This window comes from Poecilia reticulata, chromosome 13, assembly GCF_904066995.2.
Source record: "Poecilia reticulata chromosome 13, P_reticulata-male-v2, whole genome shotgun sequence".
NCBI lineage: Eukaryota > Metazoa > Chordata > Actinopteri > Cyprinodontiformes > Poeciliidae > Poecilia > Poecilia reticulata.
The window spans coordinates 28,800,948-28,816,643 of NC_088842.1; the positions used below are offsets into that span (position 1 = coordinate 28,800,948).

The following is a 15,696-nucleotide window of genomic DNA, read 5'->3' on the forward strand; positions in this document are numbered from 1 at the left end:
CTGGTGAGTTCACACATTCAGAATGGAAACTGGAAAAATGAGAAACAACTGGTATCATTGTCATAACGTGCCGTGCTTTTCACCAGTTGACACCATCTGAACCCGTGTAAAGTTTCTGTATCGTTTTGCACAATTTGGCTTATGCATACATTATTAAATTATCAAGCTGTTGTGTTATTTCTTGAGCTTTAACTCTTCTGGTAAGTACATGTTTTGATCTCAGCTGTGAGGCAGAAAATCTAACTGTTTTGAGACTGCGTGCTAAATACCCAGCAGCTGGCAAACATTACTCAAGTTACAATTAGTTATTGGAAGAAAATTTCCATGCACATAATCTTAAATGTTCAACCAAAACTCACTGGAGTTTGTTTTAATTTAAAATATAAATGATATCCTTTTTGTTCTCCACCTGCTTTGAAGCATTCTGTAATTTTGCTGGAATAATTTGAGCTCAGCACCAGAACACTCTATTCTCAGCTATAAAACAGTGATGCTGAATTCCCTTTTCTTCACCATGGTGTCTGTCCCTCCTCTCTGTCTGCCAGTTGTAATGTATGCTGATTGCAGGGTCTATAGAGAACAAATCAGCTGGCTCTGATAAGCTGTTCATTGTGATCTGCAGCAGGACAAAAAGAAGAAAAAAAAGAAGCATTCAGCACATTTTCTACAGGGGTATGAAATAGCTGCTGGGGATGTTTTCAGACTGATGTGGAGTAAGTAAAGGGGAGGATAGTTCAAACAGAATTAATGTAAATTAGTGTAATTACTTGTAGCTATTTAGGCTAGTTAAGCACCCCACTGTTTTGAACAGCGTTGCCTCTGAGAGAATTAAATTGATTAAAACGTATGAATGACAAGCCTGCCTGAGAGAGGCAGATGCAGATTTTTTAAAATTATTATTATGGAGAAACCTAACAGCTGTGGACACTTTTTAACTACTGCAGTTGTAATTAGGGATTTACTTTGACATGATGAGATTTTTTTGTTTTGCTCAAGAAACTTGAGAAATTATCATTATTTTTCAGTGAGGGATCTCACACACATTTTAAAGCAAGTTGCAAACCAAGTGTCACCTAATTCATGTAAGGTTGTGTGTTGCTTTTTATTATTATTATTTTAAAGGGCAGAAAAGACTGCTGGGAAAATGTTGGTTGAATTTCCGAAAGTGTGTGACTGACATCCAGTGGTCAACATGAAGCATGGCAAGAGTTGATAAAATACAAATGAAAAAAAAAAAAAAGTAAAAGTACTGCTTGTGACTTTCACTGTAACCCCTCTGGTACTGTCATTTAGCTCTACTGTTAAAACAAGTACAGTTATTTACCAGGGAAGGGATTCAATATCAACTAAAAGCGTGTTATGAACATGCAGTAGCTGAACTGCTAATTACTCGGATTATCTGCTTTCATGGTCACCCTCTCGTTGTGGGGTGGAGGTGGAGGCTGTAACTTGACCTTGGTTCTTAATGGCTGTGTGACAACGGTGCCCCATCCCACTGGCCTGTCTGCCCTCTTGTTGTGTCTATTTATAATGTCCAGACAGTGCAGAGGTTATTCAGAGGTGCCGGTGAACACAAGGCGACAGAAGAACAAAGGGTGAGAATGTTGTTATTGTAGCAGCTGCTGACTAAAACCTTTGTTAGCTTTATTGTAGAATTGCAATTAAAAGTGTTGCATTTTAAGATTTACATATTCTTGCTGCTTTTTCTGTACGCTGCATTTTATGTTACAGGACAACAAACAAATGTTCTGAAACGGTTAGATTCCAAATGGTGAGTACAAATATTTTTACCTGCAGCCCAAATATTAAAAAATGTGTTTAAAATATGCGTAGTTTTCAACAATGAGCTCTCTGGCTGCTTTATTAGGTTTGATGGATTGGATTTGATCCTCAGAACTTCCTTAATTCTTCAAGACGCAGAGTCAACAAAGACTCTGCGTCCCATCCTAGATTAAGGTCCACACTGTCATGATGGCATCATGCAGTTGCAGCAGATTTGTCGGCTGTAAATCCATAATGCACATAATGCAAATCGCCGCTTCCCCCTCATCTCAGAGGAGCTCTGTTGGATTGACATCTGATCAGATTGAAAGCCGACTCACTGCCATGTTCAGTTAAGTAGTTGGAGATGATCTGGGATTTGGGACATGATACACTACCCTAATGAAGAAGGAGGTGGTTTTTAAACAATGCTGAACTTGTGTTACGAGGGCTAAAATAAAACTGGTGTTCTGAAATAAATTCACTATAACCCGGTTTCAAAAGTGGTCATTTCTAGTCTCCCAAGATGCTTCATTCTTTTGGCACAGCCTAAAAGACAAAAAAAACTCTCGCATAAAATTGTGTCCTTGTCAGCGGAGCCTTAGTTACTGTCATCTAAAACCAGTCTTCCGACAGCACAACTGAAGATTGGTATTTTTGTTATTATTTACAAAGAGAAAGCTGGTGAAAATGCCTAGCAGTTGCAAAAATATTGCCCACATTGTTACTACCCTCTGTGTTGTGTTTTTATTTGTCTCTCCAGGCAAAAGGAACAAAAATGGCAAAAGGCATCCACGATCACTGTGACAACTGTTACAGTGTCACCTGTCAAGCCCCGGTGAACCTTTCCATCTCATGTGTGGTCATTAAGTGTCACAAAAACTGTGGCGCCACCTTTCATATGTGTAAGCAAGAAGAGCACCAGCTTCTCTGTCCAAACGAGACGGTGCCTTGCTTCAATGTTGACTTTGGCTGTCCGCTCAGAATGCCTCGCCACAAGTCAGCCAAACACCTGGAGGTCTGCCCAGCCAGTGTTGTCTGCTGCTCTCAGGAGTGGAACCGCTGGCCTGTTCCTGGAACAGACATGACCTTTTACAGAAACGTTTCTGAAAGTCTTCAGCCGAACACTGAGGCAAACCTCGACGTTGCTCTGGCGCTCCGGGATCAAGCCCTGCTGTTTCAGTCCATTAAAATGAAAAGCATTTTTCCTGAGATGATGGAGGAAGAGCCTGCCTCTCCAAATATTTCCAATGGAGTTAGCTATTCTATTGAGGACACCCCCTGCTCCTTAGATTGTGGTGAATTTACAGAAAATCACAGAGCAGAGATGGAGGGAAAAGAATTGAGTCAAGAAGAGACAGATGCCTTGGCAAAAAATGGGAGTGTGGCAAATACTCAAAATTACAATACATGGGAGAAAATATTTAAGAAGGATGAGGAAGGGTGCAACCAAGCTGTTAAATGTTTAAATAATGGAGGAAAAGAGGAAGAAAAAGAAGGGCAAAAATCTCTAAACTATGAAGTAGAAAAGGTGGGAAACAGAAACTCACATCAAGCTGAGGTTAATGAGTCCAGAAACGTGAATGGTGCAACTGGCCTTGCACCGTGGCAGGACGGTGTCCTTGAAAGGTTGGGCAAAGAAGTCAACATTGCAGAATATAACATGTACCTGGTGCACAACGGGGCAATGCTCATTAACTTTGGTCAACTTGCTGCATGCACTCCACGAGAGAAGGACTTTGTTTACGGTAATCTGGAGCCAATCGAGGTTCAGACTGTCCGCTCATTTAATGTTCCTGCCAGCTACAGAGCAAAGCGCAGTCACCTGAAGGACCCGTCACACAAGGCCAAAACTGCACACCAGAGTGTGGGTACTCTAGATTTGGACGTGTCAGTTGAAAATCTTCCCATGTCTGAAGAGATCAGTGCAACACTTCTCTGTTCCCTCGAAAAGGAGCTGAAGGGGCATTTAATTTCAGAGAGTGTTGCGACAGATGGTCTATATGTAGACATAGGAACACAAACGTACAACTTTTCTTCTGCCCCCTTTAAAGCAGATGCAACTCTAGCCAATGTCGTCGCGGAAAGACCCTGTGGCCTTTATGTTGATGTTGAAACTGAACCCGTCACAAGAAGATACAACAAAATCAGCTCATCTTTCAGCTATACGTGTGGCCACTCCTTCCGCCGCGATGAATTCCAGTCTCATTTCAGGAATGCTCACTGTGACATACAGGCCTCGCTAAGTGGCTGGTTTCAGCAGCGCTGCCCCTTGGCATACCTTGGCTGTACTTTTTCCCAGATAAGGTTTCACCCTTCGGGTCAAGAAGCTACAATCAAATACCGCCAAGATGTCAGCGCCCTGGTACTCCAGCCACACTTCCCTTCATCCTTCACAGATGCTGAGAAAAGCCTGAGTCCTCCAGGAAGTGCTGGTCAAGATTTCAATGGCCTCAGCAGTCTGCCTCTTGAGATCCTTCAGCATATTGCTGGCTACCTTGACAGCTTCACTCTGTCTCAGCTATCACAAGTTTCCCGTCTGATGAGAGAAGTTTGTGCCACGCTGTTGCAGGACAGAGGAATGGTGTCTTTGGAGTGGAAGAAAAAGACATATTCTCATGGTGGAAGTTCATGGAAAAGTCGGAAAAAAGCAAGTATTTTAAGATTTTCCTTCCTTTGTTCATTGCTGCAGATTATTATTTTTTTTTTTATTGCTTTATCATCTCAGTTTAATCTCGATTTTATAGAATGGTTACATTTTAATCTCAATCTTGTGAAAAGTAAAAAAAAAACAAGGTCAGATTTCTATATTGGTACATCAGGTAGTAACTGTCACCATTATGTTGTGTGTCATTGGAAGATTTCAGTCATTCATAAAACATGACAGCAGCTGCTGTAAATACTCTCCAGGCTCTCAGTAGTCCTCTCCAACAGTATTTCAGTCTCTAACAGCAGGGTTGGCAGCTTTTAATGGCTTCCCACTTAAAGTGGCTTCTGACTTTTTTCCCCCCTTACCGTCTTTAGTGAAGATTACTGCCCTTTAGAGTCAGGCGGCAAAGTGAAACGTGAGTGAAGCATTTTGTTCCATGTCCATCAATGGTCCATTAAACTGATGGCACAGTGGCTTGTAAAGAAATGCATCCTACTCATAATACAATGAGGACATTTAGTTTTATGTAATAGACGACAAAAGGCAGTACAGAACTTTAAATGGAGGAGAAAAAGTTGCGTGGTTTTCAAAAGTTGTAAAAAACAATGCAAAAAGTGTATTTAATATTACCCTGAATCCTTAATGTAAAACATTTGTATTCATCCCGTACCACCACTAGAATAAATCCAGCAGAATACATTACTGTTAGAAGTCACCTGAGGACTACATTCACCTTGCAGGCAGATGTGAAACTGTTTTTTTGCTCCTGCGTAACCCTAACCAACTTTTCACTGCAATCTGAAAGGCCCAGTTCCAATCTGTGCAACCCTCCAAAAAAAATCTGATTTGTGCCATTTCCATATAATAAACAAAATCCATTAGATTTCAATTAGTTTTCAAAGCGTTTGTAGTCTGAACAGTTGTGTTGCACTTTCTCCTACTTTTACGTCACCGATGTGAATCATGCGCCATAATTCTGCAGCAGCAGAAGCCAGTAAATTCAGACGTAAACTGTGGCTGAAGCAAGCAGTTCAGACGCATCTTTCTTTATTTATGATCTTGTGACAATAGCGTCAACTCCTATTGATTCACAAATGTAAAATTGATCAATACCCGGCATCCATAATTACTGTGTGAGCTCTATGTTCTTCTGTGTATCCGGATTGCTTTGGGGTCATAAATCCTTCGCACAAAATCTGATTATGGTCACATTTAACATGAATGGCTAATCCGATTATGAAAGAGACAAAGGACATTTTCAAGATGTCAAATTGCAAAGTCAAATGGCACATACAGCTATTTTACATAGTTACTCGATTGTGAAATAAAATGGCACTAATTAAAATACAGTGCAACTTCATGAAATTTTGAATTCCAAGAAGTATCAATATTCTTACATAGAGCTGAAAAGATTCATTTATTTCTCCTGTGTTTTTTTGGGAGCTCACAGCAGCTCTGGTCAGAGGTCATATTTAACAGCTGTCATCTCACCAGGTTTGCTGGGTTTTTGTTTGACACAGAAACCAGCCTCCTTAGATGCCGGTTGTTCCAGGAAACTACACCGGCATAAGTTTCACTTAAATCTCATTCAGATTTACGAGCGCTGTGTAGAAGCTGTTGAATAATTTAGAAGTGCTGAGCAGTAGTAATTGAAAGTCAGCGTTTTGTGTTAGCACCGTCTCCTTCTGAAATGCATCCAAATCTGGAGGACTGCTTGAGGCAGAGCAGATGAGTGCACGGTATTAATCGTGCTCAATTTCAGTGGCAGGTGCAGAGTTATTGAAGCGGTGTGTTGGAGCAGGCCATGGAGTCTAAAAAGGCATTTAAAAATTTTTTTAAACAATAATATATTTAAAATCTACAAAATAATTTTAGATCATTTCTAAAGTAAAAAGTAATTAGTACAGATAAGAATAAAGTGCAGCCCATTACAAAGTTTTTAAAAATATATTTCAGAAACAGTCTTACAAAGCTTACAAAGTGGAAAGACATTAATTCATGCACCTATTTTTACACTGACTGTTGGTCAGGCTGTAATCACGAGACAGAGAGGATTCCAGTGATATCATTGATGAGGAATGGCCTAAAACCAAACACAGCACTCCCAGTAACTAGTGGGATATATGATCTCTCATGGAAACACTTCAGGTTGAAACGAATGCATGGGCAACAGCTGGGTATTTGCTCTGCAATGAATGGCATAATTTGTATAAATTTGTAACAGATGGCATTGAAATCCCATCGTGCTCTGACATGGAATAAAAATACTCGGTGCTCTAGATTCCATCTGAATTAAAAATACAGCCGCCACCACTGCACTTTGCCCTGCTGCTGAAGTTATGTTTTCCTTTATGCTTCACAGATCTGGAGGTTCAGCTCTCTGTTTTCTCCGGTGGACCGCTGGAGCTTCAGTGATGCTCCTTCCATGTCGGAGCACCTGAAAAGCTGCTCCTTCTATCAGAGAGAGGAGCGCAGGGAGCCGGCAGCTCTGGCCTGCCTGCAAGAGGTCAGAGAAAAACACCAACAACTGAAGCACAAAAGATAATCCTTACATCTTGGAACGCAGTGGGTGGACCACAGCAGGAGCAGCGCCATTTTTAGGAGTCACTGGAGGAATTGGCTGATGCATGTGTGCTCTGCCCATCTGCTGTGTCAAAATGGAAGAAATCTTCATTAGACATGTTGAATCATCTCACTTAAGAGCTGAAAGCAAAAAATTACCCTTGTTGCTTGTGAAGCCAAAAGGAGGTGCTGCTGTTTCAATGTGGTAAGGCTGACATCCAGTGGAGCAGAGCAGAAGTGCCTGTGCAGAGCATGGCATCACATTACAGAGTGTTAAAAAAATTAGATATCTGAATCCATGTTGCCTTAGATATTCTGAATCCATGTTGCCTTATATATTAGTTTAGATTAGGAAAAAATACTTTATTTTCAACAGTTGGTAGAGCTGTTGCCTTGCAGCAAGAAGGTTCTGGGTTCAATTCCCGGCCCGGGGTCTTTCTGCATGGAGTTTGCATGTTCTCTCTGGGTACTCCGGCTTCCTCCCAGTCTGAAAACATGACTGTCAGGTTAACTGGTCTGAATAAATTCTCCTTAGGTGTGAGTGTGTGTGTGTGCATGGTTGTTTGTCATGTCTGTCTCTGTGCTGATGGACTGGTGACCCGTCCAGAGTGACCCCGCCTTTCGCCTGTTGACAGCTGGAGATAGGCACCAGAACAGATAAATGTGTGGATGTGCCATAACTTTTCCCAGCTGAAGTTATTATCTTTGGACATAAAGAGGGCCGATCGAGAGTCATCACACAGCTTTGGCTATTGCTGAGATCAGGCCTGAAGTCTGGGTGTAGTGATGAACTCTGACCTGAACCTTCAGAGACACATGAAGACGGTAACAAAGTCGGCCTTCTGTCACCTGAGGAACACTTTTTTTGGATTAAAGGACAAAGTCTCAGGAAGATCTAAATAAACTCATCCACGCGTTTATCTTTATTTACATTTGTTACTGAAACAGATCAGACAGCTGCGCTTTCTCACTAAGACTGGAAAAAAGAGCAACTGACTCCAGTTTGAAAGTCCTTACACTGGCTCCCTGTAGCTCTCATAATAAACTTGAAAATACTTTTATTAGTTCATAAATCACTGAATGGGTTATCACCAAAATACATTAAAGATTCTAAAGAGGGTATCTGATTCAAGTTTACTCTGAATCCCCAGAACCAGAACCAAACATGGAGAATTCAGGTGTTATGCTCCCCTAATCTGGAGGAAACTTCCAGAAACACAATAAAACAGCTTAGAAACTGAGTTTGTTCAAATAAAGGCTAAAACCCATCTGCTTAGAGTTACCTTTGATTCATAACTAGAACATTGATCAATATATTTGATGTATCTTTTCTTGATGATTTGACAATGTAATGTTTATTGCTTGTTTCATAATTGTATTATGTATTTATGGTGTAAAATACTTTAAACTGCCTTTTTGCTGAAATATGCTATACAAATAAATGGCTTGAATACACAAATACTGAACGGTGAACAGGTGGGCGGTACAAGTCAACTCTAACAAGGTGGCACGTTAAAGTTTAGCTGACAAGCACTGCTGCTACCATTCATTAGCAAAGGCCAAAAAAACCTTAGCTAGCTATTTTCATCTCTGTGTTAGCACTGACACAAAACTAGTTAAAGTTGGAAACAAAACTGCTATTTTTGCTTCTAACACTTTTCAGACACTTTCTCAGCGTCAAGTCTGTGACTTATTTATTTTCACCAGACTGATATTTTCATTCATAATATGACTGTTATGAAGAAACAGTGCCGTGTCACAAACAACAAATGAGAAAAACAGTGAGCTGAATGAATATATTTAGTTAAATTAATATATCTTTTTAGCATTTGCTACCAAAATATTTTGCAAATGTTGCTGGAATTAAAAAAGTGCTACATGTTTCATTTGTTAATGTATTTTTTGTTTTAAAATGTTAGTGGATAATGTATGATATACACCCAGATTCCTATTTACAGTGGAAGGAGCACTGGCGACAAGGTCAAAAAGACATTTAAAAAGCAAACATTTTATTTTTCTGACATTCAGCATCAAAATGAAAGACGCTGACAAAAAATATCTTCACCAGCTACTCCATCTCTGGCAACTTGGGGTTGCGAAGATTGTTGATCACCTCTGACAGCATTTTGTTGCACAGAGCTGCATACGGATTAAGAAGCACTGCCTGCTGTCGAGCAAATTCACTTCCGAGAGCAGCCGCTTTCTCAAAATCCGCCCTGGCCTCATCATTCTGGCATGCTAGTCTCCGCAGGAGGCCTCTCTGCACCAGAGCCTGGCAGGCGCTGCGTCCCGTACCGCCGCTGAGGGAGATGGCTTGATCGAGATCCTGCAGGGCTCCTGGCACGATAAAGCATGTAGATATATGTTAGGGAGAAAGATTTTCTTTCTAGTATGTTTAACTAAAGAATCAAATACAGCAGTAAACTTTCATCTACTGCTCATTTCTTTGAGTAGTTTTTGCCTGAATTGCAGCATTTGTAAATAGTAAAAGCTTTTTTTAATATAAACTTTATTTTTTCAGGGTAAAAAAAAACTCGAGATGAAAAACCTCTTTTTCAAGGGAGGAAGCAACAAATGCAACATAGCAAAATAAACAGAATAAAATAGAAGTTATGAGAGAAGTTTTGTGCTTGAAACACACAGACATGTATTACAACATTGATAAAGTTAGAAACGACTAATGACTAAACTTCCTGTTAACACAAGAAAAAAAACAAAGAAATTCAAGGTAAAACTGATCATTTTCTTTGATTGACAGCAATTTTCTGGTTGGTTTGTGAATTTCCCAGTTTTTCCAGTTTCAGGATGCAGTTCTGAACAGTTCAGTCTTTATAACCTAAACTTGCTTTAATGTCTCCACAACTCCACCTAATTATTCATGATGCTGTTTGTTTATTAATCCTCTAAGGTTTTCACAAACCAATTTACTTATACTGACATTAAATGACATGCAGGTGGACCCTAATTACTAATCTCTACAGCTAATTAGTTGCACTAAATTTTATGTATCATTGTAAATGGGCTGAATACATGCCAAAATTATCATTATTTTCACAAAATGAAAGGGGTCCAGCAACACCGACGCGTCGGCGCATGCGTCAAGCCCACAGACCAAAACCCGTGTCGTTGCACGTGTTGGTTTCAGCAAGTCACATGACCAATACAGGAACTGTTTCAAAATGACACTGGATGCCAAACTGTGTTTATAAGGAAGCAAATCTGTCAAAAGCATTTGCCAAACAAATTCTTGATTTTTTACATTATCATCTATGGAGCAGCTTCAAATGAATGGTTTCCGCAGTGTGGGACCATTTTGATCTTAGATTGGAAAATAAATTTGTTTTCATTTTTGTCGTTTCATCTGGTTCTTGTCAGTTTCTACTTAATCTATCTGAACCCAAATTCAGCTGAAACTGACTCTTAGTTTACTTTCATATTATGTTCTGCAGGTTAAGTGTCGCATATGTTTAATTAAACTGTCTTATTTAAATAAATCCACCTTTTCAATGCTGAGGCATTATGAGGCCAGGCATGAGAATGAAGTCCCAGATACACAGATAAACTCAGATATGCAGTCATTCTACAAATTACTCTGTTGCTTTTTATAAATTATTTCATATACAGTGAACCCTCGCTGTAACGCGGTTCACTTTTCACGGTATCGCTGCTTCGCAGATTTTTTTGTGCAGTTTTTTTTCCACAGTGTTCTTCGTCCTAATTGACCATATGATTGGTTTCTTCTTCTCTACCTGAGTGCCAATAACGTTACAGTGTTTAATACAGATTGGCCACTCAGGAGATGGAAACTGAAACTTTCAATGTCTGCTGGAAAAAAAAACTGTGGCCAGAGGCAGCAGAACCCGACCGGAGGCTCGTTTGACGAGATCCGTCGCTCTGCCGTAGATACAGCTGTGAATCAGGCGGGGCAGGTTGGAGGAGACGCTGTAATGACATGACTGCGGATTACATTAAGGCCCGATTGATGCACACACACATCCGCTGATCTGAAAACAGGTTTTGTTATTTGGTTTCAATGTAGAGTATTTATTTATGCTGTATAATAACTGTAAAAATAAAGGCAACTACTTTACGGATTTCACCTCACGGGTTATTTTCGGAACGCAACCTCTAAGAAAAACAAGGGTTCGCTGTAAATGTAGTGTACTCAATTTTTTTCTACCGAAGGAGAAGTTTTGTCAAAAAAGCGTAACAGGCTAGATTTCAAAAGGTTGTAAAAACCTTTTTTTTTTATAAAAATGTGTGGGAAAAAAACAGTCCATGCATCCTCATTCCAAACACATTCACTTAAATTTTCACTTTATGGTACATGTTCACATTCTTTATTGACTGTATATCAAATATATTTTAAATGTAACTGAAGATATGACATAATACAACATTCAATATTCAATAAAATACAAAGACTTAAATCCTATTGTATAGACTGTCATCAAATCACTACGTTGCCTGTAGGAATTTTTAATGTCCAGCAGGGGTCAGTATTGAGTGACACAGTATCGACACAGTATCAATACAGTGTTGCTATGAGTCGAAGCGCCTCATGACGTCTCATTTACCCATCACTAGGACAGAGATAATCTGCAAATAATCTGTCTAGTGCTACCAGTAGTAAAGTCTTTTTTTTTTTTTTACCAAAGACAAGTGTCGCTAAAATCTGACACTACTCCATATTTGTTTACTCATTTCTTCTTGTCATGCCGTTTCCTTTAAGTGGTTCTTGGTGCTGCGCCACCACAGGCGGGGCGAGGAACGGGTTGGTATCAGCTAAAAATGTTGGAATTTTTATCTATAAAAAGAGTCTTTTCAGGTGTGAAAATGCAGTTAGATGAACGTGATATGAACAGTAAAATTCTTCCTAAAGCCCCAGCCATCTTTAGCATATAAAGACCATAATAATAAGAGGCCAACACAGGGCTTATAAATGCAGCAGACAGGCAGAGTTCCTGCATTGTGTCACGCTGGCCTCAGACTCAGCAGTCTGACATGCTGGCACAATGCAGCGCCTCTGGGAAGGGTTATTACTGGATTTGTTGAATTTACCTGCTGTGTCCCCCAGCAGCCGCAGGGCCTGGGCCCGGTTGTTATAGGCAGAGGCTCGCTGAGGCAGGATGTGGACTGCCTGGCTGAACAGCTGAAGAGCGGCTTGCAACTCCCCAGCCTCTGCCGCTGAGACACCCCGCATCTCCAGCTCTCTCACTTGCTTCAGCAACTCCATGTCAAAACCCCTGTCTGGCAGGAGGAGATAAACAGGTTGGAAGCGCATTCACACTCAGCTGACAGGTACCGTGGCAAAGAAAAACACAGAAATGTCACCCAGAACTAAGTTTTGATTACACTTTTTTTTTCTCTCCCTCGGAATGGAATGTGTTCAAATAAATTCAATATGCTGTGACATGATATGCAGAGACGCATCAAGTCAGAAGCTCACGCTCACCATCATCAATTAATTCTTCCTCTTGGTTCAGGGCAGGAACATCTCCAAAGGGGGTGGTGGGGTTGAATATAGCCTGGAGAACAGCTCTGTCATGTGCTGAAGCCATCTTCCTGCTGTGTGTGGAGTAGGCAGAGAATTACAAAAAAAAAAAGAGGGAAGTAATGACACTTAAATCACAGCAGGACAGGGCATTCTTCCTCCCGCAAACTGTGCCATCGCTGCCAGCCAATCAGAGAAGGGGGCGGAAGCAGAGGTGGACTTTGAGATTCCAGCACATCTGAATTTGGTTAACTCGGGGGAAAAAAATGCAAGTTAGAAAGCACTGAGCATATCAGCTCTCATGTGGAAGAAGAAACTAACAGATTAGTATTATGTTTTAGTTTGTTATTTGCAGAAAATGTAAGAACAGCTTACAGCTACTAGGCCAAGAGCACAGCTAAATTAACAACATATAAACAAAGTAATTAGATAGATGGGATGTAGAAAAAAATAATAATAATGAAAGATGACTAGTTGAGGAAGGTGGTTTGCTGCAATGCCAGGAGCTGAACAACAACGCATAGGCTCATTTTGCTGTAAGCTTGTTTAATTCCGTGATATTTCATCTACAAGTCTTCGCTGTGCTGCCCTCTTATGTTGAAGGGTGGCTACTGCAGGTGAATCTTTCTATTGGTTACAACGGTACAGTTTGGTCCATCATTACATCGCAATTACTGCAGTGAGACTGGTGCTTCACACGTTGTTCCTAAAGTTAACAATAACAGAAAAAAGTCGCTAGGTTTGTTCCGATTTTGTTTTTTGAAAATAAAAACAAAAAAACAATGCAACCTCCCATAAAAATCCTTAAAGTATGTGTAAACGTTGAGGAGGGCAGTTCAATTTCTTAATGGACTACATGAGTAGCATGGAAACAAAATAGCAGTTATTAGTCTTTTTATACTTTTGGTTTCTTAAGGTATTCACATCTAAACTGACCATTGTACCAAGTAATACAAATGTTAAGATTCTGGCTGCAGAGTTTTCCTAGAAATACGTTAAAGGAAGACAGATGAGAACCTCCAGAAGCATTTCCACATGAACATGTTTTTTTTTCCAAAAGAAAAAATAGTTAATGTGCTAACAGCAAATAAAAAACTGTTTTCCGTGCTACTCTCTGAACTAGCACACAGATGTATTGCAAGCTTTTCCAGTGCAAATACCAAACCAATACCAAAGGCAATTTGCACCAGCGTTGCACATGAAATATTAAAACATACAATGCACCTATTATTATTTCTGCTCCTGCTCTGTTCCCGTTTGATGCCAGAGGAACAATACGCATTTCCCAGAGAGCAACATTTACTGTCAAAGGAAAGGCGAAGCACTGTTGTCTTTTTTGAAATAGAAAAGGTCTTTGTGGCATTCACAGTATTCTCAACAGCAATTCCTTTTCACTGTATGCCACTTAAAATAAAACTGTATTAAAGAAGATGTAGGTAGAGCAAACCCTAGGCTTAGATTTTAAAGAGATAAACATAAATGTTGCTTTAAATGTCTGCCAAGCTAGTGCATAGACCTATTGCTGGACACAAGGCGGCTTTTATTGTTACAATTAATACATTCATGCAATAAATAAATTAATACATTTTTTTAAAATCCAGGAATAATGTTCAACAGAAAAATGTACATGAGTACGAGTTGCTCTGAGATCGTAAGTTTGGCTGGAGACGCAGCTTCAAGGAGGAGCCCCCTAAAACTCATCTATGTCTTCATCGTTAGGCCAGTTGATGCTATCGATTATCATCTGCCCCAAAAAATGAAATGCTAAAACATTTTCCCTCAAACTCAGAGTAAATGTCAGACATAAGCTGACAGAACATAAGCTAAGTAAATTCCCCCAGTGGTAGAATTTTGAACGATAAAAAAAGAAAAAAAAATACATACGTAAGCTGTCGACTTACATTAAAACTAGAAGAAACACAAGGAGGGAAGCAAAAGAACACTTGCTCAAATTACGCGTTGGCCTGGCCCTGGGGCTTTGTGTTGGAGGAGTTGAACCGGTGGTTGCTAATGAAGTGACAATATGATTAACCTCTTCCACAAAATTACAGAAGTATAGTTAACCAAAAACTTAACGCGTTCCAACTCATCCAACCTTAACAATTCAGAAACTGAGCGACGTTGAGATTCCTGCATAACTTCAGGACTTTTGAACTGAGGCCGAAAGCGGCAAGTAGGAAGGCATGCACAATCGATCTGCACACGGATCGTTCTCTTTCCTGTTTATTGACCAATAGAGAGCTGGACATAGAAGGCAGCCCACCTCATTAACATAACGATGCAGCAGAAATACAGCGAGCAAATAAAACAGCAAATAATAGAGCAGAAAAACAGCAAGCAGAAAAGGGAGAAGCAAAACAGGCAAAGCAAATTATCAATTTTTCTTGACGGAAACTCGTGTGTAAGGGGAAATGAAAAAGAAAATATATATTTATGCTTTTATTTCTTATCAAAAATATATATTCTTTTTTAATATATTTCTACTTTTATTTATATATTTATTCTTTTATTTATTATTGTGTTGGATATATATTATTTTATTTATATGTTTATTCTTTTATTTATGTCGGATATATATGTATTTTTTAAATTTATATATTTATTCTTTTATTTATTATTGTGTTAGTTTTGGTTCTCCATAGTCTAATCTAAATTTGTTTGAAAATACAAAAGGTAGTTACTCTTTGTACTTAATGTTTCAGAACATGCAGTTTCGGATAGTTTGGTGCTAAACGTTTGTTTTACGGGTATTTTGTTGTACCTGTACCAATACCTGTCATATTTAAAGGCAGATGACAAAAGTAAATGAAACATATCAGCTTGGGCAGTGGATAAGAAAGAGACTTTTGCAGCAAACGGGTTGTGGGAGAATGAAAAAGGAATATTTTTACCTCATCAGAATTCAAGTTCGCTGTCAGAAAGTATGTGTTGTTACTTATCAAAATATCCATACATTCACAATTTAGCGAAAGAGCAAATACTTTGAATAAGTCAGAACCAGGCAGCGGTTGCACAGAAATATTCCCTCAACAAACTTCAGTGGGACTCGACACAGAAAACGCTACAAACACAAACGGCTTTCAGAGCCTCTTCATCAGTTAAAGTAGTTCAGGTGGCTGCCAGTGAGAATGGCGCTCTAGCACTTATCGATGATGCAACTGCACAGAAACAGAAGCCATCAGGTAGATGCACAGCTATGCAGAGGGACTCTGTGTGCTCAGATTTTGTC

General features: G+C 39.6%; 2 protein-coding genes across 2 annotated transcripts; one reads left to right on the forward strand and one right to left on the reverse strand.

The window, feature by feature from the left end:
• The first annotated feature begins 1,053 nt into the window (after positions 1-1,053).
• On the forward strand, positions 1,054-11,070 carry LOC103475041 (F-box only protein 40). Its single transcript, XM_008426423.2, has 4 exons — positions 1,054-1,595; positions 1,732-1,771; positions 2,525-4,411; positions 6,774-11,070. Exons 1-4 carry the CDS (start codon positions 1,408-1,410, stop codon positions 6,954-6,956), a joined length of 2,298 nt encoding a protein of 765 aa, XP_008424645.2. The 5' UTR covers positions 1,054-1,407; the 3' UTR covers positions 6,957-11,070.
• On the reverse strand, positions 8,962-12,684 carry ttc36 (tetratricopeptide repeat domain 36). The gene is made up of 3 exons (XM_008426424.2): positions 12,429-12,684; positions 12,035-12,223; positions 8,962-9,310 (listed from the first exon to the last, which is right to left on the reverse strand). The coding sequence occupies exons 1-3, from the start codon at positions 12,532-12,534 to the stop codon at positions 9,042-9,044; spliced, it is 564 nt and encodes a 187-aa protein (XP_008424646.1). The 5' UTR covers positions 12,535-12,684; the 3' UTR covers positions 8,962-9,041.
• Between the last annotated feature and the right edge of the window lie 3,012 nt (positions 12,685-15,696).